Genomic DNA, 24,379 nt, shown 5'->3' with positions numbered 1-24,379 from the left:
ACTCGTGCTGCACCGCCTGTGCCATTCGTGGCACCTTTGACACCCTCAGTGGCGGTTTGCAGGCCAGAGCATCCGGAAGGGTGCGGTCCAAGCAGCTCGATCCGTCGGGAACTCCGAAGATGTCCGACGAAGAAATGGATGCCGCACCGTTCCTGCCTGCATTGCAGCAGAGAAGATAAAAAGACACAGAGAAAAGAGTCAGCAGAGAAGATAAAAAAACCATTCCAAAAGTAACAGACCCTGAAATACAATACACATACACAAAAACACTCACGCGCACACGCATACACACAACCGTACACGCTCATGCTCTCTCTCTTTCACACACGCACACACGCTCACGCACACACACTTCAGTCATTTCAAAATCTAAATAATAGGAAGAGAAAACATCATTCAACGGAACTTAGAGGCATTCTTAGAAATCTTGATGATGTTCACGAGATACCGAATTCTAATCAGCCAAGTGCCATGCGTCTGCAAGGAACTCGTCTTGATAGCAAGCAGACACATTTTCTTAGTAGTTTTATGATATACATAAATAACAGAGATGGCTGCACACGCTTCTCGGGTGGTGTGGATATTGTCGCCTGAAAATCCTCAGCATGTAATCCCATCAGATTGAACAGCATCCTTGACTCTATCACAATTTGGACGATAATATTTAACAGGAGAATTCAACGTTCATCCCGATTAAAATCTATTGAGCTCTGATGTCGAGGCGCTCGTAGATCAGCCGCCTGAATCTTTCATTCTTCTAGGTGAACTGCATGCCCATAATGCAATCTGAGTCTCTTTTCAAACGAATGAACGAGTTCGCCTCTTCGAAAAATTCTTAACGTGATCGGGAGAATGCCTTTCATATAAAAACATCCTACGTGCCATGATACAGGACACAACATTTACTCGCATTTTGACTCGGCTACTGGGTCTGCAGTTCTCTTTCCACTTCTTGGGTCGGACGTGGGCACTAACCAATATGGCAGTGACACTTCTTTACCACAATGACATACATAGGCAAAGACACAAACAGTCCACCTTCCATTAAAAAAATCATTGAAGCAAGAGCGAACTACACTACATTTGCAGAAGCATCTCAGCTTCACCACACATACGTAAAACACCTGCACGTTGAAGAGGCAACCCATATCCTCACAGAGCCCATCCTAGATGATGCCGAAAAGTCTATTACACAGTCCTTTAATGCCCCGCGTGGACCAACAGGTCCTGATGGAAACGAGCACTGTAGGCGGGGGAGAGGGAGACCCTGAACAAGGCGTTGGTTTTACTTCGCCAGTACCCCACTTCGGATAACTTTATGTCATTCAAAAGGGGAAAGGCTTTGGGGAAGCGTGTGCGCCGTGAGGCAAAACTAGAGAGTCGGCGCACCTTCGTATCATAAATAAATTCATGCACAGACACACGCAAAATATGGACACCAATACAAAAACCCAAAAGACAACACACAGCCTTTCCCTGGTTAGAACAACAGGGTACAAACTTCAATATCAGGCTACTTGCACAACCCTTCTAACACGTGTCCAGATCTGCAAACGGCACAAACACTTTCATGTCACATAAAATGTCTTGCGAAAATAAATCCCTGAGACACGACAAGTCGAATACTTCGTGCAATTATCCCGTTTTTGATTTATGAGCTGAAGGCTGCTCGGAGCAAATGTAAGCCTTCAGCTCCAGGCGCAGATAGGATTACATACACCACGATAAACACCTACGCGCAGACACTCTTGAAACACTCCTACAACCTAACAACAAAATATGGCTTTCGGGGCACCTTCCAAGCTCTTGGAGGGAGGCTGTAGTAGTGGCTGTCCTGAAGGAGTGGGAGGACTTTCCTCAATCTATCTAATCATCGCTCTGACAAGGTGCCTCTGCAAGCTTCCCGAGAAGGTGATAAACAGACTTGTCGACTTTTTGAGTAAAATGGTTTTCTCGAGAGCTGCCAGGCAGGTTTCCAAGCGGGGTGATCCACAAATGATCAACATGTTGCTTTATAATGCTGCATTAAGGATGCCTACATACATAAGCAGTATTGCACGACGGTATTTCTAGGTATTTAAAAGGTCTATGATACCGCGTGGCGCACCGTCATCCTTAGAGACTTAAAATATTTTGGTATATCAGGCAACGGGCTGATAACTCGTTATAGTTACATGTCTAAACTAAACTGTCGCGTCATAGTCTGTTGGCACTACCAAATGTACACGTGCAAGAAAATGGCGTGCCTCCGGGTGGCGGGTTGAACAGCTCACCTTGTTTATAGTCCAGATGTCGCTTCTGAAGGCATTACCACAATAAATCTGCTCAATGTGTGCGGACGATGCACAAATATCTTTCAAATCTTGCAACATGTCCACGTGTGAACAACAGGTCTAGCTTGGGGTAAACAAACTTGCTTACTGGGCAGACGAAAGTGGGTTTAAAATTAATGATATAAAAAGTAGCCGCATTATATTTACAAAGAAACGCGTGATCCGGTTGGGCCCCGACATTAAACTCAAAGGTGACTCTATTCCTGTAAAAAGGAACACAAGTTTTTAAGTGTTGTGTTTGACGAAAAACTCATAATCATACATCATGTCGAACAGCTTATACACAAGAAAAATAATCGTTCTGAAGCTCTTTTCACACCAATCCTAGGGTACCGACAAATAACTCCTCCGGTAGCGCCTTGGCTAGACTACGACAGGGTCGTGTTTGCGATAGCCACTAAAACAGCATTAAAGACGCTCGACCCAGTGCTGCACTTGGATCCTCACGTTGCGTGAGGGGCTTTCCGCACAAGCCCAATACAAAGCCTCTATGTGGAATCTGACAAGTGGCGCCTAGACCACCCGCGAACTTAAGTCTACCTGTTACATGCCTGTAAATTTCAGCTGTGACTAACGATCCTTTCAGATCAGCCTTTTATGATGCATCCGCATCCCAGATATTCTTAAATCGTTCATTCATTTCAGTTCCTTTCTCACACAGGGTGAGGGAGAAGGCGTCTGGACTTGGTATCTTCTTCGTCGGCACCTTAAAGAAATTAGCGATCTTTTGCCACCTTGGAAGCTTAGCCCTGTGCAATGTGACTTGTATTTCGTAAAAAGAGTTAAAAACCGAGTTTGGAGAACTGCGATTCTGCAGCACTTCTTGTATCTACAAGAAAAATGTCCTTTCTCTTTCAAAATTTTCCTTTGGAGAGTTTTATAATGATGCTCCCAGGACTTCCTCCACTGTCTCCTGTTCTGCACATGGACCGAGCTTTAATACACATAGAACGATGAATCTACATGCTAGGATTTTGATTGCGGAGACATAGGTCATTTTTCTTGTTGGTAGTCATATTGTTGAACAGCCTGTTCTTAAACTGATTATTTACGCCGATTCTTCGAGAGTGGCACGCGCGCTATCATCCGGAAAGTCGTCTAAAAACCACGTCGTCAATCTCATTTTTAGGACCATTATGACCGCATATACCTCAAACCTTGAATTGACTCTGTGCTGGGTATCTGGCCACTCTGGGACCCTCGGAAACGAGTTGGTGAATTAAACTGCCGCCACTTCCGCACTTCGAATCACAGTAGACATAACAACGGTGCCCTACACTGACATCAAGCCACAGATCAGGCAACAACGTCGTAAAACAGAGTGGAGGGAACCGACAACAAACTACACATAATAAAGCCACACTTGGGACGATACACTACTGACCCACGCAACAAACACACTGAAGTTTACGCATGGGCCACACACACGTAACACACTCCTACCTGCTCACTGGATCTCAAAAACCCCTGTAATGCAGGTGTGGAGAGGGATTATCGGTAATCCACATCCTCATTCAATGCATAACACTCGACACAACAAGACACAGACACTTTCCGGAACTTTGCAGGCAACACATTCCACTACACCCATTTTACTTTATAGCCGACGATCCAATGTTTCCTATAAAGCGCATTTTAAACTACTAGCAGACAGATTTTTACCCCTCATTTCATACCACGCATAAAAATAACGTGGCCAGCCATCTTCATTGATTATTATTTCGTTTCACATTTATATTTACTCAAATATGTTGGTCTTTACCTACACACCACTGCCACGAAATACACCCTTTACAGTGGCGCTCTATGCCCATAGCTGGTTTTGCGCCGCAAAACACCAATCATCATCATTAAGCTTCTTATGAACGTGAGCGTTGCCGAGAGATGAGCAGCATCGCGATGATGCTCATAGGAGTCAGCGGTCGCCATTAGGGTCTTTCTGACAGACATTGGTTGGTGTTTAGATTTTACATAATATGCCAGAGTCCCCCATGAGGAAAGGACGGATGACCCCTTTACTCATTCTGCTGTTTAACGTTCCACATCAAGGTTGATAACACGTCAGTTGTCACGACACTTTCGCCGTTTTCGCTGCAACGTGTGTTTCAGTGTTTGCTAATTCACCCGCCATCACGGGCTCTTACCCATTCCTTGGATAGAGGAATTAACCCTCGATTTCTCAGCCGCTGATCGTTTGTTCGGGAGGATCTGAAATAAAAGCTAGAGTTTTGAATAGACAACCAGCTTTGAACTTTGACAGCTCGGGTGTGGCAAAGACGAACGCACCACAAAGTATTCAACTTCAGTGCTTGTGCGCTAGCCCGTTTTTCTGTCTTCACTGTAGCGAAAATTGAATGTGTTTTTATGCCGAAAGGAGAAAAAATAGCAGATCTTTAGCTCTTTCCACTGATGCTGCAATCAGTTGGCCGTGGAGTGATCGCCGCTGCTTTTCAGAGAATCTTGAGGTTGTCGGACGTTCTCACGTTCTCGTGTTCCCCACTTCCGATAAGAGGGCTGCCGCTTTCGGAGCTGGCCAAAAAAGCTTCACGTTTGTTTTGAATGGAGGATAGACTTTATCGCCAGCACATATTTATCTTGTTTGGACATACAGGCACGTGGAGAACTACTCTTCAAGGCTTATCGTCATCGTTTTTGGCGCGTGAGACATCTGTCGATATGATGTGCTATTCCTGGAAATCTGAGGAACAGCGTAGATTTTCGGGGTGAAGTAAAAACGAAAGGTTGTTTTAAAATGGTCCCAGAACCTAATTATTTTGTTTTGCAGCGAAGCTGTTGATGGCACCTTAGATAAAATATTTCGTGGGCGTGTACGACGGCCACTTGAGGAGTTTTTTTCCGAAGTGAGTCCAATTCACTTGAAGAAAATTTGAAAAAAAAGAAAAAAAGCGACAGTTTGTTACAGAACCTTAATGCAATGCTGTGAAAGCTATTATATGACGTGTTTTATATGTCAGGTAGGGAAAGTGTACGGCCACAAATAAGTAAGATTTATGTGGCACATTTTATCAATATTAGCATGATAACTGGATTTGGATCGCATTGAATTGAAACACCTAATGTGATGCGGCATTCTTGTAAAAAAAATTATTGAAATTGACTTTCAGGGTTTATACGATGAATGTTTGGCAGAAAAGCCATTAAAATATGCCACACAGCTTCAAGAATTCTGGAACTACACACGAAGAGCAGGTGTGGTTTGGAAGAATGAACAGCTCTCTTCGAATTCTTCCGAAGCATCATTTTCCAGGGCAAGCCTGAAGACACTCACGAAGTTAGCAAGCCCTTCACTATCTTGCCATAAATTTTCAAAACGCTTCACCACACGGCTGGTAATTTCGTCTTCTTTTTCACCTTAGTCAAGCGGCTCGTACCCAAAGACGGGGGTATTGGCTACGGCTTGTAAGGGGTGGCTTTTTAGTTAGGTAATAAAATAGCACATGTGGAGAAGGGGGAGGAGAGAAATGTTTATTGGAGTGGAAAGTGCTGTTGTGGGTGGCCTTCCTAGTCCGGATAGCCGCGAGTCGTGGCGGCTGCTCTACCCCGAGACATGAGGTTAACCTGCGTCTCTAGCAGGCCGCTGGTCAGCTCCCACTCCCACTGCTCCAGGGAGGGGGAAGGGATGGGATTTGGGTGGTAGGGGCAAGCCAGGACAAGGTGGTATGTGGTGTTGGGGGTTTTACAGGATGGACAGTCGCAGGGATACATAGTTGGTGATGTGTTGTGTAGAATTGTTGTGTTGTTGTATGTCTGGGTTTGTAGTCGTCGCCAAAGGCGTGCGTCGTTGGTGTTGAGAGATGAATGAGGAGGAGGGTAGATAAGGCGATTTCGACGGTAGTGGTACAGGATGTCTGTGTAACGACTCGGGACTGGGAGGTGATTGAGGGATTCCGGTGGGTCTTCTCTGCCTTCAGGGAATTCCCGGGTAGTTAATTCGCGGGCAGCGGCATGTGCCGCCTCATTCCCTGGAAGGTTGGCGTGGCCTGGTGTCCACACGACGTAGATGGAAGGCAGCTTGTGTATGCGTCGTAGTATGTTGAGGGCTTGAGGCGGGATACATCCTTTTTGATAATGGCGACATGCTTCCTGGGAGTCTGTGATGATGACAATGTAATCTGTCGTGGCTGTGGTTGCAGCTAGAAGTCTTTTTGCGCTGTTTTGAATTTCAGTATGCACCAACTAGCCCAAACCACCGTTCTAACGCAATTAATTGCAGCCAGACCTATGGCAGTTTCTTCTGCAGTCGTGGAGGTGGTAGTGGATAGCGTGGCGGACGTCAGGAGGGTTTCCTGGGTGTTCAGGGCTACAAGGGCGTGAGATTGGCGTTTATGATATACAGCTGCGTCGGTGTATCTGGTGTCGGGGTCCTTCGAATAGTGTCTCTGGAGATAGCGGACTCGCGCTGCTCGTGTGGGAGTAAAACAAAAAACAAAAACAACCACATTTTCTCCGTAAAGGCGGGGGGACGCGACGAAATGATTGTTTCACATATCTCAGTTTCATTTCTCTCACTTCTTCTGTTCACTTTGTCCTCGACATCTGGGAACATATCTTTCGTCGACCTCTTAATTGCCATCCAAATCTATGGTGAGCCAGTTGCGAAAAGAAAAAAAAAACTTGCGGAAACGTAAACAAAACAGCCTGATCAGTCACCCCAAAAGCAAACTCCCATTGGACAAATAGAATTGGTTCATTTTGATCCGTGACACAAGTACATCTGGCTCATATTCGATTCGAAATGAGATCTGCGTGCACGTTTGCCGAGCGTTATGAGACTTGATTCGTTTGAACCTCGTTTCTCAGGGAAAGTAGCCGAGTTTTTCTTGCCACTACAGTTTTATCTGAATTGGTTCTGGCGGCTCATTTTGAAAAAAAAAAAACACACAAAACTTCCTCCATAATTCCCCGCGACGAAACATTCAAGCGCAAACACCTTTCATTACACGTTTCTCCTCACTTACGGGAGGGCAAGTAGCGGCACAATAACCGATTGAAGTTTGTGTTGAGTGAGCTAACTTTTCTTTATTTTCATTATGTTGAATTTACTTTTTGTATCCATATCCGGGAAAACGAAATGTGGCATGGGCAGTGCAGTTAGGTACTGGGCATTGTGTGCCCTTTGGAACTTAGTGTATGTGAGCTTTTAGCTCACATACACTAATTGTACGTTATGATGTAACTTATGATAACGTCGTGATGTTTTTATGGTAATATCTCGGTCCCAACAACGGCGACGCTGCCTTTTTTTGTAATCAGACATCGTAGGCTCTCGCCTTTAAATAAGTGATTGAAACAGGACAAACCACAGCAGTCGATCGCCCTGCGAAATAGTGCCACACATTCATGGAGCACCTATCTGTCAAGAGATACCTACGGACCGGCGTGCGGCGCAATCTAGTGGAAAGTTGGAGAGGGTGGAGATAGTGCGGGAAGCGGTTGTGTTTCAAGAGCTTTTCGGGCACTGAGTCGTACACGACGCCTTTAGGAGACATACGGCGCGCCTCTCTTTGGCCCCTCTTGAATGGCCATTGTCGAGACAACCGCGTAAAACTGACCACAGGAACGTTACGTGTAGCGAAAGACATGGGTGTCGCCCACGCTTGCCTCATTATAATTCTGGCGGCTTTGGCGGCGCCATGTCGCGGTGTTAACCGTTACACACCCGACTGGCCGTCCCTGGACACTCGACCAACGCCCCCCTGGTACGACGAGGCCAAGTTCGGCATCTTCCTGCACTGGGGCGTCTTCTCCGTGCCCAGTTTTTGGAGTGAGTGGTTCTGGTACTCGTGGCAAGTGACCAAAGAGCCAGCATGTGTGAAGTTTATGAAGGACAACTACAGGCCGGGGTTCATGTACCAGGACTTCGCGCCCCAGTTCACCGCCGAGTTTTTCGATCCCGACCGCTGGGCCGACATCTTCCACAGGTATGAATGCTCGCATGGTCAAGGTTTGCCTCCCAAAAGGGAAGCGGAATACTACGAGGGTAGAGTAGAAACCTGATTATACCCGAGGATTTTTGTGATGCCTCTTACTGGTGCTCGATATAGCCATGTGTTACGTAAAGTAGGCTTGTGTATGGGCTTTTTTGTAAACACCTTTCTTTCCGCTACCAGATAAACGCAAAAATTACGGTAATAAAATCAATTGACCAACCTGCATGCCACTGGATATAATTTCGGGAGTGTGTGCATGTGCTGGGATCTTTAATGTCTAGAACTTAAGGGGTTGTGGTAGCTGGGTTGTGGTAACTCAACTGGTTGTGGTAGCTGGGCTTGACGTCTTCATATAAACTGAGCCTCTACAAGATGTTAGGTGACTTAGGAAGCTGCGAGTTGTCGTTTTACTGATGTTGAACATTTCACAGCGAACCTGCATATGGCTAGGATGGCAGGAGTTTTGGATTTTGGGGCATACTTTTTCAAAAATTACTTTACGGGGTTGGCCTTTGATGATAAGTGATCCACGTATCATGGTGGGAATGCTGTACTCCCCTAGTATGACCACCGAAGAGAAGCTTGCACTGAATGTAACATTTTAATCTGGTGACACCGTACAAGGTCGTGTATGGTTGGATTCCTGAAAAGTCATAAACGAAACACAGAAGCCACTGTGATCGACGGGACACTGTGTGGAAAGCGACCAGAGAAGACAGCAGCAGGTGTAACGCAGTCCGGTTACAGTCGTCGGTAGCTGCATGTGCATGTTTGCAGGGCCGATAGAAATGGCTTGCATAGTTCACGTTGCACGAGCTGAACGATATGTAAATATTCTCACACAACATCTGCTGTACGTGTAGCTTATCTTTAAAATTTAACTGTCCCAGGAAGTTACAAATGACATATATTACCATTACTATAACTTTCTCTAAAATTGTAATATTTATTCGTCGAAACCAGACAAGAAACAGTTCATCCTGTTTATTTCATTTTATTCATAGAAGCCTTGCAGGCCCAGTGACAGCTGTCATTGACTAAGGCGGGATTCGAAAAGGCACAAACAGATAAAGTACAACTTTCAGGCAGGAACAGTACAACAAAAAATATAAACCCAGCGCACTGTTTTTGAGGTAAAACGTGCAAGATATCTTAAAGAATGCGGTAATTGCGGCCTTTAACCTGCAGTGAAAGAGGTATACAGCTTGTAAAAATGAAAGATAGCAGGGATATAAATCGCGATAATACGTGATGCATTGGAAATTCGAGAACACGGCTTGAAGAATTGGGATATCAGTACTATATAATGATTCATTACAACGAGCCCCAAAACATAGGTCTAGTATAAATCTAACTTACTTAAAATACACAATATTCGTGCCTCACTAAAGGATGACACCAACTGTGGCGATGTCTGTGTAGTGCAAACGAAATACGAATTGTGATGTGCACTACATATACATCTGTAGTCCCACCTTGGGAATTTCATGACCACGCGCGAGAATTTGATGAGTGAATTTAATTTCATGAAATTCATAAAATTTCTGACCGCGCACTTTGCATGAAGTAGCCGTGGTGATACCACCCTTATCATCATCATTGGAGGCAGGCATTTGAAATCAATGCAAGAAATGGTTCACTAAGTTTGGGCTGGAAGAGTTGGTTTGAAGACCCACACCCCTCGAAGTCACTCAATTTCTCAACAACAGTCATGAAGAGATTCAATTTCCGTCAAGAATGTTTCTTAGAATAATCAGAAAGCTACATTCTCTGCTATTACCAAGTGAGGAAAATGAATATTGTACCCTTTTCTAACCATGCGTGACTTGTGTTACAGCTCGCTCCTCTGGCCGTGAACATCCACGGTGCAACAGTTTTCAACCCTGAGCATGCGGGTGGACCAGTTTGCGTTTGTAAGATTACGATGGTGATCCCACAAAAAAACGTGTTGATACATGCCCTGGTGTCAAGTAATTGACTCTTGGTTGCCCATACAAAAATTTTCATGCCTGCCTGTTGTTTGCTTTCTGGTGTGATTACAATTACGCAAGGAAGCCTTCTATAAATCACAAACTACGTGGAGAATACAAACGTGGAGGCAATGCAGCAAGCCGCTGTTTTGCTTTGACGACAAATTTCGCAATAAGAAGAAACAAGGAAGTGTTCCTCCCGGGGGGCACTCGAACAACCCCGGAAGCGCCTTTACGGTGACGTGGAGTGCCGCGAGCCCCATTGGAGAATCGCTGACATAATATAGTGTCTCAATTCTTTTCCGTGTTTGTTTGAAAACCCGCAAGCGTTAACCCTAAGACCGAGACTAAGACGCAGGTTAAATTCCCATCGAAGCAAAGCGTGCTTTTATTTTCGCTTTGTGCGCTGAAAGTTTTGGGCCGCTGACATGAAAAATCCATGAAAGGGTAGTTCAATAGAGCTCCGCTGTAAATGGCTATCCGTACGACCGTTGTGTGCGAAATATATCCGTGCATGCATATGTCGGGGCGCACCATCTGGGTGGTGGCAATCGTGACGCATGGCTCAAGTTAATGAAAGTCAGAACGATGAGTGTTAACGCTATTCCGAAGTTTCAGAATGACAATGGCAGATGATATATATATCATCTGCCAGTGTCATTTTGCAACCGCGGAGAAAGAATAGCGTGCCAATCTGTTCCGCTGTCGCACATGAGATAGTAAAGCAGAGTGGCATGCCACCCTCTCTTTTTGGAGGATGGAAATTCTAATCCCTTTGTTAAGGAGGGTTGGTGTGAATGTCATGTCATCGGTTCCTTGTCGTTAGTGTAAGATCCTAATACCAAAAAATGCCGGGTCTTGGAACGAACCTACAAGCTGGCGCCCCATCACGTTACTGGGGACGGATTACAAATTACTTGCATCAGTGCTAACAAGACGACTGCAACTTACTTTGCCGGAAGTGATAACATCGTGGCAAGCCTGCTCAGTTACAGACAGGAACTGTCAGACCTTAAACATGTTAAACAGAGACATAATCGAGTACACCAAAACAAGACAGGCTAGAGGCTGGCTCATCTCTTTAGATCAAGCACAGGCGTTTGACAGAGTAGAACACAACTACATCTTCGCAACTTTAACAGCCTTCGGATATCCACAGCAGTTTATTAATATATTAGTAATCCTTTATGAAAACATGCAGAGTGATCTAGTAGGAAACAAGCAGGTAGCAACTAGTCTGAGCGTAACAAGAGGGGTACGACAAGGGTGCCCACTTTCCCCATTACTTTTTGTTCTAGCAATAGAACCGTTCTTAAAAAAATGTTGAAAATAACTCTCATATCCTAGGCTTACAGCTTCCAGGGAGTCAGACAGTTAAAGTAACGGCGTATGCCGATGATGTTACTTTGTATCTAAGGGACGAAGATAGTTTAGTGCATGCACTTAATTGTTTTGAGGAGTATTCCGTGTTAGCTGGTGCAAGACTAAATTGCACAAAAAGTAAAGCTTTAAGCCTAAGGCCATTAAAAAACAACACATATATGGCATCCCAGTAGTCACACATGTAGAAATCCTCGGAGTTACTTACACGTCAAGCGGGGTATCACTTAAGACATGGCACCAGACACTTAAACAACTCAGGGAGGATGTAAACGAAGCCTTAGCTTACGACTTTCCATACGCGGTTAAAAGGTATCTGGCATTAAATGTTTTTACAGGGAAAGTATGGTATATAGCCGGGACAGCTGCCCTTCCTCGATACATAGCGGTTAAAATTACATCTGAAGTATTGCGCCTGTTCTGGTCGGATAAAACAGCCCTGGTCAAAACCGGGAAACTGGGCCTGCCCAGACAATTCGGGGGGTGGAACATCCCCTCTGTAACCAATTATGCCGCGACTTATGCTGTGAAAAGTGTTCTTAGGGTCCTTGATCTGCAGACGGGGCATCCAGCGAGGCAGCTCTGTGTATACTTCTTGGGAGCGCAAGCTAGGTTATTTCCCCAGCATACTCCGGATGGGCCCAAGGCAACTCAGCCACCCCCCTTTTACGCCAAAGTAATAGCAGCATATAAGAAACTAACCACACATAACTCACAAAGAGAAGTAGAAGATATGAGGAACATAGAACTGGCTCAGAAATTAGATGAGACGAGTCCTGAAAACCTAGAAGAGAAACAAAAGAACTTTCCTTGGCGCACGCTGATCAATGCAAATGTACCGGGTGAAGCCCAAGACGTAACATGGAAGTATGGGTGGTCAGTCTTGCAGACGAGAACGGTCTTAAGGAGATGGGGTACAACAACAACAGACAAGTGTGTGCACTGTAATCAGAGGGAGACAAATGAACACGCAATGGTCCAATGTACAGTCGCCAAAACATTTTGGCTCATAGTGAGTAGGGCATGTAGACAACTCCGCATTCGGGACTTCCTGGAGGGCAGACGGTGCCCAAGAAACCCTCTAGCTGTGCTTATCATAACGATTGGTCTTTATGTACTGTGGATAAACAGGTATATTGCTGTTAAACAATCACGCCCCCGACGTAACCAGTGGAACTTACTGATCCACATGCACACAAAACTAACCGAAAACCTGGAAGCAGAGCTCTTCTTCTTAGGGGAAGAAGAATTCCTGAGAAAATGGTCTTGTCCTTTCATTGAGGTTCAAAACGGGCGAGTGCACTTGAGCTGCACTCCAATACACGGGTTACGCTTCACGGGAACATAAAAGGAGGCTTATAAAAGCGGGTGTGCCTGAGCCGCACTCCAATATATGGGTTACATTTCAGGGAAATAACGGGAGGATCATAAAGGTGAGTGCACTTGAGTTGCACCCCAATAATGTGCGGGTCAAGTTTACGGGAACATAAGGGGAGGCTTTTAAAAGGCGCGGGCGCCTCGGGCGGGGGAGACTCTCCTCCCGCACCTGTGCACTTGGCGCCTCACTCTACTACAAAGTGAGCGGGCTCGCAAATGTAAGCCGCTTACTTGCGTTTTTACAGGTGTAAGCCATGTGGTGCTGATGTAAACCGCGTGATTGTGTTGCTACTGCCAAAGGCAGTTCCAATTGCATTATGTAAACAGAGGTCATGTTCAGAGTATCCAATAAGTTTTGTGGCCCCAAATGGGAAGGTGGGCCAAATAAGTGTATGTGGTACAGTCAACAAACCAATGGTCGGTTTCTTTTGTATTTGTTTTTGCATTTGAATGTTTTGAAGTTGCGTATGTAGCAAGGAAGACCCGAGTAAATGAAACGTCTTGTGTAAAGGGAGCTGGTGCTTGGGGTGGGGGAGTAGTTCCCCCCCCCCCTCCCAGGACACAGGCTGTCCTCTCAGTGCACAATTTATGTACCAAGAAGTGTACGTCATTTGCATTCGTGTTCATGCAATGTTAGTTTTTCACTCATTTCGTATCTGCTTTGTTAATAGCAAGGAGAGATGTCGTCCTGCAGTGTAACGGACGGACCGAGTATGCAAACGTGGAAAAGCGTAACCACGAGTGTTTTGTACTTCCTTTTGTTACAAGAGAAAATAAAAATTCCTTGCCGAGAGAATTGATGGGCAGTGTGTGCGAGAAAAAAACATAGGCATAATAATATAGTACACTCGTTACAAGTTTTATTGTTTAACTTCGCAACGTGAAACAAATGGTGGCGCTTCAGTGCAAAGGGCGCGCGATATAATTACACCTGTCAGTAGTCTCAAAACGAGCAAAGACGCCTTGCAGCTTTTTGCGTACAAGTCCACGTTCGAAGCTGGAACTCCTGAGCATGTCCGCGCCTTCACCATCGTTACCGCGTAACATACCCGCAGGGCCGGAGCGCGGTACGTGGTTCTGACGGGCAAGCACCACGAGGGATACACTCTGTGGCCATCGAACGTGTCCTGGAACTGGAACGCCCAGGACGTCGGACCCAACCGGGACCTGGTGGGCGACCTGGCCGCGGCCGTGCGGCGCAAGGGAGGCATGCGATTCGGAGTGTACCACTCCATGATGGACTGGTTCCACCCGTTCTACCTGGCTGACAAGGCGTCCGGCTGGCAAACACAAGAATTTCCGCGAGCCAAGGCCATTCCGGAACTTTTGGAAATCGTTGAGAGGTAAGCTCGCTGCCCTTAATAGTTGGCCTTTGCAGTTGTAGTCAATAAGATTTTGTTGTTTAAAGCGCAGCTGTAAATGCGGCTTTCCACTAGATATTATGTGTCCGCGTACATCTTCATCGTCAAAAGGAAAAAAAAAATTGAACCACATACCCCTGCTGATTTCTCAACCCTTCTCGAAATGGGAGAGTGAAAAGGCACAGGGAGGTGGGCTGGTATACCCTTCCTAAGTATGTATATGAGGAACAAAGATTTCGAGGAGTAGTATGACCGTCACTGCCTCTTACGACTTTCACATGCGTGCCTCCTCAATTTGTCACTTTTCCACAACCGACTTAGGGTTAGATGACTGGGAATCGTCAGTCACGGGGCATTGACAATGCCGTCGTCTTATATTTTTGTTGCGTGTAGGCTTCATTTCGAGAGCATTGCGTACGTGTGCAACGCAGTGTTCTTGGTCTCCGAAGCATTGAATTGCGTTCAGGATGACGTTCTGAAGGTTCGAACCACAACCTGGTTTGCTTCCGTTTATTCGTATGGGTTGTGGAGTATCGAACGAACATTTGGCGAAAAGCGGGCCACTACGGCGTCATGTACACGATTTCTAACCGCATATTCAGTTCATTACAACCTTTTTGTAGAGATCTGGAATGAGCAGCTAGAAATATGCGCGTTTTATTAGGCTTAGAACGATCGAAACATGTCCTAGTACACGTCAAAAGACAACAGCACGAACGCCAAATTTTGATTCGTCTCTGATACTGCGGAGCTACACGCTTCAAAAAGTTTTAATTAGATTTTTTTCACGCGAACTATTGCACTCCTGGCATGAATAAAAATTTTAATTGAAAAACGATAACATTGTTGCAGAGATACCTTCAACTACAGCAGAATGACCAGGGACGCGTGGATTCAGACTTTCCTAACAGCTTTCGCATGCGTGCTTTCTCATGACATCGGTGATGAAGAGACACTGTTGTGTTTGCGAGTTGTCCGTAGTTTGTTGCTTTCGAACAATGGCAGCGCCGTCATAATTATAGACACTTCTAATGCGGTGGTAGTGTTCACTCCACTACGTTTGAGCATAGCCAGTCCGCAGAATGGAAGCCGAGTCTACGCGTGCATCTGAAGAGCGGAGTGTTAACAATGTAAATGCTTTCACTTTGCTGAATACCGCCCAAAAACTTTGAATACGTTCGGATTTTAAGACCATTAAGCCTACCAACTGGTTTTATGCAAGGTGCTAAGGCACCTTTTCGTTGGCCTCCCTACCCCATTATAGACTCCGTGATTTTCCCAGTCGCAGTAGCCTTTCATATTTCCGTATACACATCAAACTTCGTCAAGGTTTAACATGGAGCCTTTGCACTTTAATTCAATATCAACGTGCGCGGCATATTTGGACGAGGGACGGGGACAGTGAAAAGACAAACCAAACGATGGTGCGCAAACTAGCAACTGGTTTATTGAAAGCTATTGTACTTTTGTTTCATTACTTTTATCTCATTTTCTGTGAGGGTTATTGTGGGCACGCTGATACGTTTGTCACGTTCCACAGACAGCATTCTGAAGGCCTCAATCCTTTCCCGAACCCTTCGGTCTTTTGAGCGTGATAGCACATTTGCTTGTATCAGCTTTGGTTTGCATCCGCATTTTGCGCAGAGGGCTGCAAGGCGGCCTGGTGATTGCAGTTGAGTGCAAGCATTGTTGTGCTCTCGCAATCTGTCATTTAAGCACCGGCCCGTTTGTCCGATGTAGGATGAGCCGCAGGGAAACAGAATTTCGTAAACAACTCCAACTGCGCAGTCGGCAGATTTTTTGACGTGTTTTCCGCCACAAGATCCCCGCCCTTGCACGCTTTGGTTTGGCGAATTCACTTTTTTGCCCACTGACTTAGGTTTTCCACACATGGAGTCGGATTGGGCCTCAATAAAAGTTTATTCCTCCTCCTCCTTAGGTTTTGAAGGTGCTGAAAACAGAACTTCAACACTGTGCTTGCTTGGAACTTTTTTCGTTCTATGGGATACGTTATGTAGGTATGGTAGCACTACGATGTTCTTTTTGTCTAGTCCTGCTTCTTCCTTTGGCTTCTAATTAAGTTTTTCCTCATTAAGCTTCCCATTAAGAAAAGTAGAACTAGACAAAAAGAACATCGTAGTGCTACCATACGCATAGGTGCTCCTAAAGTTAAACGAAGTACGCTAGCGGTGTCCGGAGCGGGAAAACTTCATGCCAGCGCGATCTGTGATTAGACGCGCTGTTGTTTATTTATTGGCACAAGTTCTAAAGTTTGCCTTGTTTCTCTTTACTGAAACTTCGTAATTCTTGGCCAGCATTGAAAAACTATACGAAATATAGAAGATATGACTTTGGAGGCCTGTCACTGCTGTTAAACAGCATTATGGCTTGCAGGCCCCGCCCTCTCTGTGATTGGATGAAAAGATGTGACATAACATAAAAAGTTCAAAAGGTAGTACACGTCACGCACTGGCAACTTCAAAATGACGTGGTGATACGTAACAGCTTGCAAATGGCGGCTACTATCGCTGTAAAATAGGGCAAAAAATTTCACCAACCTGCGGCGCCATGAAATTCCCGTGAATTTGCAAAAGGCACAGTTTCGGAAGACGGGCTGTTTAAAACAGTTTTCCAGCGAAATAAATATTAGTTCTGATTTTTTCCAAGTCATCGATAATGAAGCATAAAGATAACGTCTCGTATTTTGGTTTTGTGTTCGGGAATAAAAAAAGCAATTATTTGTTTGGCGCAACCGTAACATAAGAGGGCAGTAGTACAAGCCTCTACGTTAGAAGAACCCAACGCATGGCAATTATTTAACACTCCTCCTAGTAAGCTGGAGGTTCACATGATCGAACGCAAGATAAAAATAATAAGAAATCTGACAGTATTATTCATTACTGCGTTGATTGAGTCCGGGCTTGGCGAATGAGTGAATCGGTGGCATCTGAACGCTCCGCCGTTATCAGGCGCGGCGTTTCGCTTTCCTTACCGCGTCATACAACCGACGGTCACGGCTGCTGTCTTTTGTAGCGCATGCTACACTACGCTACCTCGGGCAGTCTTCGCGGGGTGATCAGTATCGCCCTTGAGTGCTAGAGGTCAAAACACACCCCCTTCCGCAAGCGCCCGGCACGGAGCAACGGCCCGATAACGGAGAGAGATAGGCGGAGAGGGAGATATAGGCGAGGAGGCAAAGAAGGCGTGCGCGGGACCCGTGCGCGGGACGTGGAGGAGGAAGGCGAGGAGGCCACCGCCGCAGCGATAAGCGCGGGCTATGAAGGAAGACCGCGAGGCTGCGATAGAGGAAGACAAACATCAAGCTGTGGTGCCTCACAGCGGCGAGGCCTAAAAAACGCCGTGAGGCGAAAACGAGAAAACAGGCTACTGTTGCGTACAGCTTCGCTACCCTCAAGTCTTACGCATTGGTGTGAGCTTCCTTCATTTTTTTTTTCTGTGATGACGGCATAAACTTGTAACATAGCAGCATGCGATAGCGTGGCGGCGGTGATGCCAGGGAAGGGGTAACGCAACAAAGATTGCGTTGAAGCAGAGAGCTCAACTATGTCACTAAAAGCGATTGAAACAAATAAGGTAAAAGATAAGGTAAAAAAGATTGTTTTATGTTGTTTAGCTCAACACCCGCCTTTCGCTCGCTTTTGGATCAGCGTTACTTAATCGCCTTATGGCACTGACTCAAATTTTAACCTGAAGAAACGTGTTTCCCTTGCCGACCTGAGCTGCCTTCTTTACTTTTACAATACACGTCAAGTGTTTTTATATCTTTTATGCGCAATATTTGATAGCTCGGTTGTGATCTTTATAAGCTAAGCGTGAAATTACACTGCAAGTCGTTATAGGTATACGTGCATCACGTCACTGATTGCTTACGTTTTGTGTACACGAAAAACATGGCGAATACACCGTGATTTTATGCAGTCGCGAATAGGGCCCCAGGAACAGCATCTGATGCCGACTGCGAAAGGGTATTTGTTCTGAGCCTTTTTGTGCGATAGAAGATTAAAATGGATTTAAAATATGTTCTACCGAACGGTTACTTTTAAATCTTGCTGGGAGATATCTCCATCTACGAAGGAAGCATTTACATAGTTATCTAAGCTTTGAAATCCCCAGTCAGTACTACTTTAAGTCCTCAACGTTGCCATTTAGACAAGAACAGCGCAGAACGCGAGCTGCATCGACCTCCAGAGGGCTTCTCCTGCGGCCACTTCTACGCGTTATAGAATCGAGTCTGCAGTCAGTGCGAGCGGCAGAATGGTTAGAAATGGTGATGACGGCGACGAAATGCTCGTACCGGTGGGCACCAAAGGAACGATTTTCAGCCAATACCCCTGATAATCTGAGCAAACGGGACCACGAAGCCCTCAGAACGCTAAGCACACTTGACTCAGCGCACGAGGGGCGTGCGAGAAACGTCGCGTTGCAAACTTCTCAATCCACAGCAAGGCGCACGCATCGGGCCGAGCTTCCAGTTCGAGAGGGACAAGGATGAGATGTTCACGCATTCTATAGATCCACGAATAGATCGTAACGTAATTTTCTCTGGCTTATTCGGCGTGTCAGTATACGATACATTGTGTCAAGAGGAAAAAAAATGTGGTTGATGCCTCTTTCATATCAGTAGGTAAAACACGGAAGTGAAACGTGCCTTCACAGGAGCATTTAAATGTTTATTGTGCATCCATACGAACTTGCACATCGCTATTTATATTACGTCGGTACGGCGCCGTTAGACGTATCAACGTTATACAGTGAATTGCACGCGCCGGAACATTGCGTAAATTCGACTGAAACCACAGCCTCTTGAAAACCGGGCGAATGAAACCGAACCGAAGCCGAAAGCAGTAGTTGGCGGAGGGTGCCTACTTCGCTTCGCCTCTCCTAGACGGCAGCACCATCTGAATGAAGAAGGTAGTGGTAAAAATATGAGGCGCGCTCGTGGACCTACGTGCTCTCGAATTCATGGCGCAGTTTTTTTTTTTTTTAATTCGAAAGTTTGCCCTGCGGCATAATAGATGTAGGCGCTTACAGAAACACGAACAAGTTAGTTTCGTGTATAAAGTTCAGGAGTTGTCGGTGACACGGTCCATGCACCCAGCGTTGCAGGTCAGGAGGGCGGCCAGGGTGGAGACCGGTTGCACGAAGGTGCCGCAGGCGAACTTGATGCAATCCCGGGCAGGCCCAGAGCAGGTGCTGCACATTCACGTCCCCAATGGCAGTGGTGCAGAATGGACAGGTGGATCCGTATGGGCCGCGGTATTCCGATGGCCAGGAGGCAGTCACGGACGGCGTAAGGGCCACCCCAACGCGTAATCTCCGCAGCGCAACCTCCTCTCGGCGAGTTAAGTCGCCAGGGAGGTTTGAACCACACGGTGGTATGAGTGCTCGTGTGGTGCGCCGAAGATTTTCCTTTTGTCGTTCCAGGTGCCCGCGAGCGTCTTCGGGGAAAGGTAGTAGTGGCCGCATGACTGTGCTCGGGTGGCTAGCTGAGTCTGCCTCCGTATTGCCAGGCACAGATGAGCGGGGCACCCATTCGATGCGTATCTGCAGCGCCGTGCTTCTTGCCAAGCGATGAATGTCATCGGAAAAGGATGTCGATTGTGCCACGCGACGAATGTCATGTATGGCTTGCGTAGAGTCAGTCCGTATGATTAGTCGTGAGTACGGCCCCGCCCTGACAAAAGGTAGTAATGAGACCAGTCCATCATGTATTGCAGCTAATTCAGTAAGATACACGGGTGGCAGTGGATTGGCGGCATATGAACAGGTTTGGTCAACCTCCGGTAGCTGGGGACACACCAGTGCGGTGCGCAGTTGGCATAGCGCCATGTACCTCCAGTTGGGGCGAGGGATTTCGTGGCTCGAATCCGGGCGGAGCCGCACCACTGGAACGTTTTCTGGCGATGTCATTTCCGTGACGGATATGACGCCGATGACACCTTCGCGTACCCAGGCATAAAACAACTTCGTGTTAGAAAAAGTTGTTTCATTTGTTTGTACGCGTGGCTGCTACAACAGCTTAGTAAAGGCTAGTCGGGAGAAGCGGGTGGAGTTCGTTGACGCAATTTTCGTAGTGCAGAAGAGCGGTAGTAGGACTTTGAACTACAATACAGTAAAGAATACAGGTTACCGATTGCCGTACCATAATGATAATTTCGGAATAGCCGCCATGCCTTAAAACATTTTCATCAACTATCATCGTTCGTGTGTATTTCGTGTGTTCGTCTGCCTCATGTAGACGAAATGATGACAGACTCGTGCTGGTCACTCGGGAACAAGTGTACTATTATGAGCAATATGAAAGGGAACACAGGAACGCGTGGCGAACAGCCTCGAAACAGACTCGGAGCGATGCGCGGATGGCGCTGTGAAAAACAAAGGGGAAAGGAGGGCGCTCTTCCACTAACTGCTGGCACTCCCACCACGCTGGGATTTCTACAAAGCAGCAGCTTACATCATTTCGCCGATAATATGGTATCGTCCTACAGCCGATAAGACGCCCGGCGGGAATGGGAACAGTTGTTAGAACAGCGTCCCCCTTTCCACTTTGTTTCCCACGGCGGCCGCTGCGTATCACTCATAGCTGGGTCTGAGGGTGCTTTATACGCGTTCCTGTGCTCCCTTTCATATTGCTCATAATAGTACTACGTAGAGCCTAGGTCCGAAGCCAAGTGGGCGGCTTAAAATTTGCTCTGGGTGCCACGTTTGCAGGTACCACCCTGACATCGTGTGGTCCGACGGCGAGTGGGAGGCACCCGACACCTACTGGAACAGCACCTCGTTTCTGGCCTGGCTGTACAACGACAGCCCCGTCCGCTCCAGCGTGGTGGTAAACGACCGCTGGGGCAAAGGGGTGCGCTGCAAGCACGGCGACTTCTTCAACTGCGACGACCAGTTCAATCCGGGAGTGCTGCAGGAGCACAAGTGGGAGAGCTGCATTCCAGTCGACACGCGCTCCTGGGGATACAGGCGCAACGCAGACATCGCCGACTACCGCACCATCGGCGAGCTCCTGGACTCTCTGGTGAGCACGGTGAGCTGCAACGGCAACCTGCTCCTCAACGTGGGCCCCACCAAGGACGGCCGCATCGACCCCGCCTTCGAGGAGAGGCTCCTGCAGATGGGGACGTGGCTGGGGGTTAACGGGGAGGCCGTGTACGGATCGAGGCCCTGGAAGCACCAGAACGACTCCGCCACGCCGCACGTCTGGTACACCGCCAAGGGAGAGGTGGTGTACGTGTCCGTGCTCCGGTGGCCCAAGAACGATCTCCTCTTCCTCGAGTCCCTGGAATTGTCGCCCTCTGCCAGAGTCACGATGCTTGGCCTGCCGGAAGAGCAGCCGCTGCAGTGGAACCCACGCCGTTCGGTGGAACGTTTCGGAGATTCTGATGTGGATGCGACGTCCAGGAGCGGTACGACGGTTCTATTTCCACAGCTGACCCCGGACAAGCTCCCAACTCCCTGGGCTTGGGTGCTAAAGGTCGAAGGCGCTCTGTAGACGGCCGAAAGTTGCCGAAGGTTTTTTTCTTAATTTTAGAAACTGGAAATGTAACTATTAAGTGATCCTGCGCCGGCTCCTATAAGCACTTTGGCAGAAAAGAAACACTGCATAAACACTGTATCCGTACAAGCACGAAATAATCGTAGTCCGGCTGGTGAAATGTTTTTTACTGATGGTTTTACACGCATGAAGGTTGTTCGCATTGATGGCCAGGCCGTATATGTATAGGCGAAGTCGCATCGCAGTTCCTTGCATGAAGCACAGGCGAAATGTGCCGCGGCTGGCACAGTGGCCGCGTGGTGGGGCGCTGAATCACTGAGCATGCGTGGCGGTCACATGGACTCTTCTCGGCTGTACTATCGACCCCTTCCCTGGTCGGCGCTCCCATGGCACTGCTGATGACGTTTTAGGGGCGAAGTCCCTTAGGAGCTGGGGCTGTCGACGTCTCAGTTGTTCACCGTACCAAAACACCGGGACACTGGTTTTCCAACGCCTCGTGCTACAACGCAAAGCGTACTAAAAGCAGCGTATAATGGATAAAACCGGTTCAAAATAAACTAACATGATTTAAAAATTTGTGAAACGCTCTCTGTCCGCTTCAGCAATCGTCACGCACAAGCAGAAGCTGTTCGTAGACCGCGGGCTATAATTTGTGTTACACTCAGCAACCATCGGCTCTGGACGCTAGGCTTGATGGGTCGGGTGGTCGGTCGAAGCGAGGACAAACATACTTACCTGGTGCCGGGGCCTCGTTGATCACCAAGGACTTATGTGTCAACCCCCACACCCTTGCAACGGTAGGCGCGGGCGTTGCTTTGCGCCATGGCCGCTCGATGGAAACATTGAGCAGCCATGCTTTGCGTCGCGTTGACCCCTGTCACTAGCACAAACTGGGGCAGATGGGGCATACCAATTCCTTGAATCCGCTTCAATGCAAGAGAGGGCGCCACCGCCTCAGCAAGCGCGCGATTGCCTTTCCCACCGGTGCTTCAGCGCACGCGGTGTGGCAAGAAAGACTTACAATCTTTGAATACACTTCTACGCTGTATGCTTCGCCCCTACTCAGGTTTCACGTTAGTGGAGATGGCCTGGGGAATTTTAATGACATCTTTCGGTCATGGCTTTGGTTCCGCCTCCTTCTCTTGTTATGGGACATATAAGCCCTTCGTATCAATACAAAGATGATTGATCGTTGCTTGGTTCTACGGTGTCGGTCGTTGTATATGTGCGGTCGTAGAAAATCATGATTATGGTCTTTTATGATAAGATTGATGTATGTAGTAAAAAATAAAAGGATAATTTTAAGCCGCTCAGCGTGTCCGAGTGGCTGATTTCTTCTGAAGCATGCTATCCTGTTCATTGCAAGCTGAGTGCAAATTAGGCTTATATTTCCACAATACTGCATTTAAAGGGACTTACCATCGTCTACTCGGAATGTATTTTGGGGTAAAGTCCATTGTCCCAGCAATCTCCTTCCGCAAGAATTACGAAAATCCGTTCACTATCACTGAAACTACGCGCGATGAAAAATCGCGCACAAATGTTCCCCCTCAACTCAACAGCGGACAACGCTACGAAAGCTGCGCGCTCTCTCCTGGAGAGCGGGCGGCGCGCGGCGTTTTGTTCGGCGGCCTTCGATATGTCACAGGCCGGGGAGTTTTGCCCTTTTCCCCGCAACGTGGACGGGTCTATTTCCGGTCTGGTGCCACAAAAAAGCAGGCATGACGGCCTGCTCGCAAGCAAGCGCTCAGGCTGGAGGGCGTTTTTGAAGCAATAAACGTTTGTTGTGGAGTGGGTCGTTGAAAGTGGAATATTTAGTTCGTCACTCAAACTACACGCGCACTCAAAACAAAAGAAACACTAAAAGCATGTGGACAGGTTCAGACATAGAAGAGGTTGATACACAGCGCTGACGACAGCGGATCGTTACAGGAAATGCCAAAATTTAGCCGCGAAGTTGACCAGCGACAGCCAATAGGACAGCCAGGACAGCCATGGCCTGATTGACGTCGCAGAGGCCATGCTAGGGGTGCATAATAAGGAGAATTGAAGAGAGCGGGGTTGGTTTTTCCGCGTCTTTCACAGTGATTTGCGCGTTTACCGCTTCACATGCACGTAATATTTGGCTCGGGTGTGCCTGGCAGTGTAATCTAAACGTCGCGCAGGTTTACTTGCACTGCACGAATAGTGTTGCAGGGTCCATTTAAATAAACTATCTGTACATGGCTCTAACTATTTGGACTCGGGAGCTCCGCACCGCTTAGAGCCATTAAATGAACCTGCTTTGTGTTTGAAGAAATTTACGCTTAAGGGGTGTCCGCCGATAAGAATGGGTGGCCAACTCTGTCGCTCACCAGTGATTAGGGCCTGTCACTTTAAGGGCGTCCGCTGAGGAGGAGGGGGTTGAAAAACTTTATAATAAACAATATCGGGTTAAAGGGAGCAAGAAGGTGTCGAACATCTCTAGAGTGGGTGGTGTTCCTTA

At 47.1% G+C, this 24,379-nt stretch overlaps 1 protein-coding gene across 1 annotated transcript; it reads left to right on the top strand.

Moving 5' to 3' along the window:
- The first annotated feature begins 7,783 nt into the window (after positions 1-7,783).
- Positions 7,784-22,054, top strand: LOC144147301 (alpha-L-fucosidase-like). Its single transcript, XM_077679399.1, has 3 exons — positions 7,784-8,275; positions 14,067-14,354; positions 21,105-22,054. Exons 1-3 carry the CDS (start codon positions 7,935-7,937, stop codon positions 21,889-21,891), a joined length of 1,416 nt encoding a protein of 471 aa, XP_077535525.1. The 5' UTR covers positions 7,784-7,934; the 3' UTR covers positions 21,892-22,054.
- Positions 22,055-24,379: the final 2,325 nt, after the last annotated feature.

This window comes from Haemaphysalis longicornis, unplaced genomic scaffold (assembly GCF_048455015.1).
Source record: "Haemaphysalis longicornis isolate Haplotype H1 unplaced genomic scaffold, Haemaphysalis longicornis Haplotype H1 scaffold_7, whole genome shotgun sequence".
NCBI lineage: Eukaryota > Metazoa > Arthropoda > Arachnida > Ixodida > Ixodidae > Haemaphysalis > Haemaphysalis longicornis.
Note: the sequence above shows the minus strand (reverse complement) of the source record. Positions and strands in the feature narration are given on the sequence as shown.

Bases quoted from the DNA above. Each gene is read 5' to 3' on its own strand.
- LOC144147301 (XM_077679399.1), top strand. From the start codon at position 7,935: ATGGGTGTCGCCCACGCTTGCCTCATTATAATTCTGGCGGCTTTGGCG. The intron at 8,276-14,066 runs GTATGAATGCTC...ACATACCCGCAG, and splicing joins TGGGCCGACATCTTCCACAG to GGCCGGAGCGCGGTACGTGG. The intron at 14,355-21,104 runs GTAAGCTCGCTG...CCACGTTTGCAG, and splicing joins CTTTTGGAAATCGTTGAGAG to GTACCACCCTGACATCGTGT.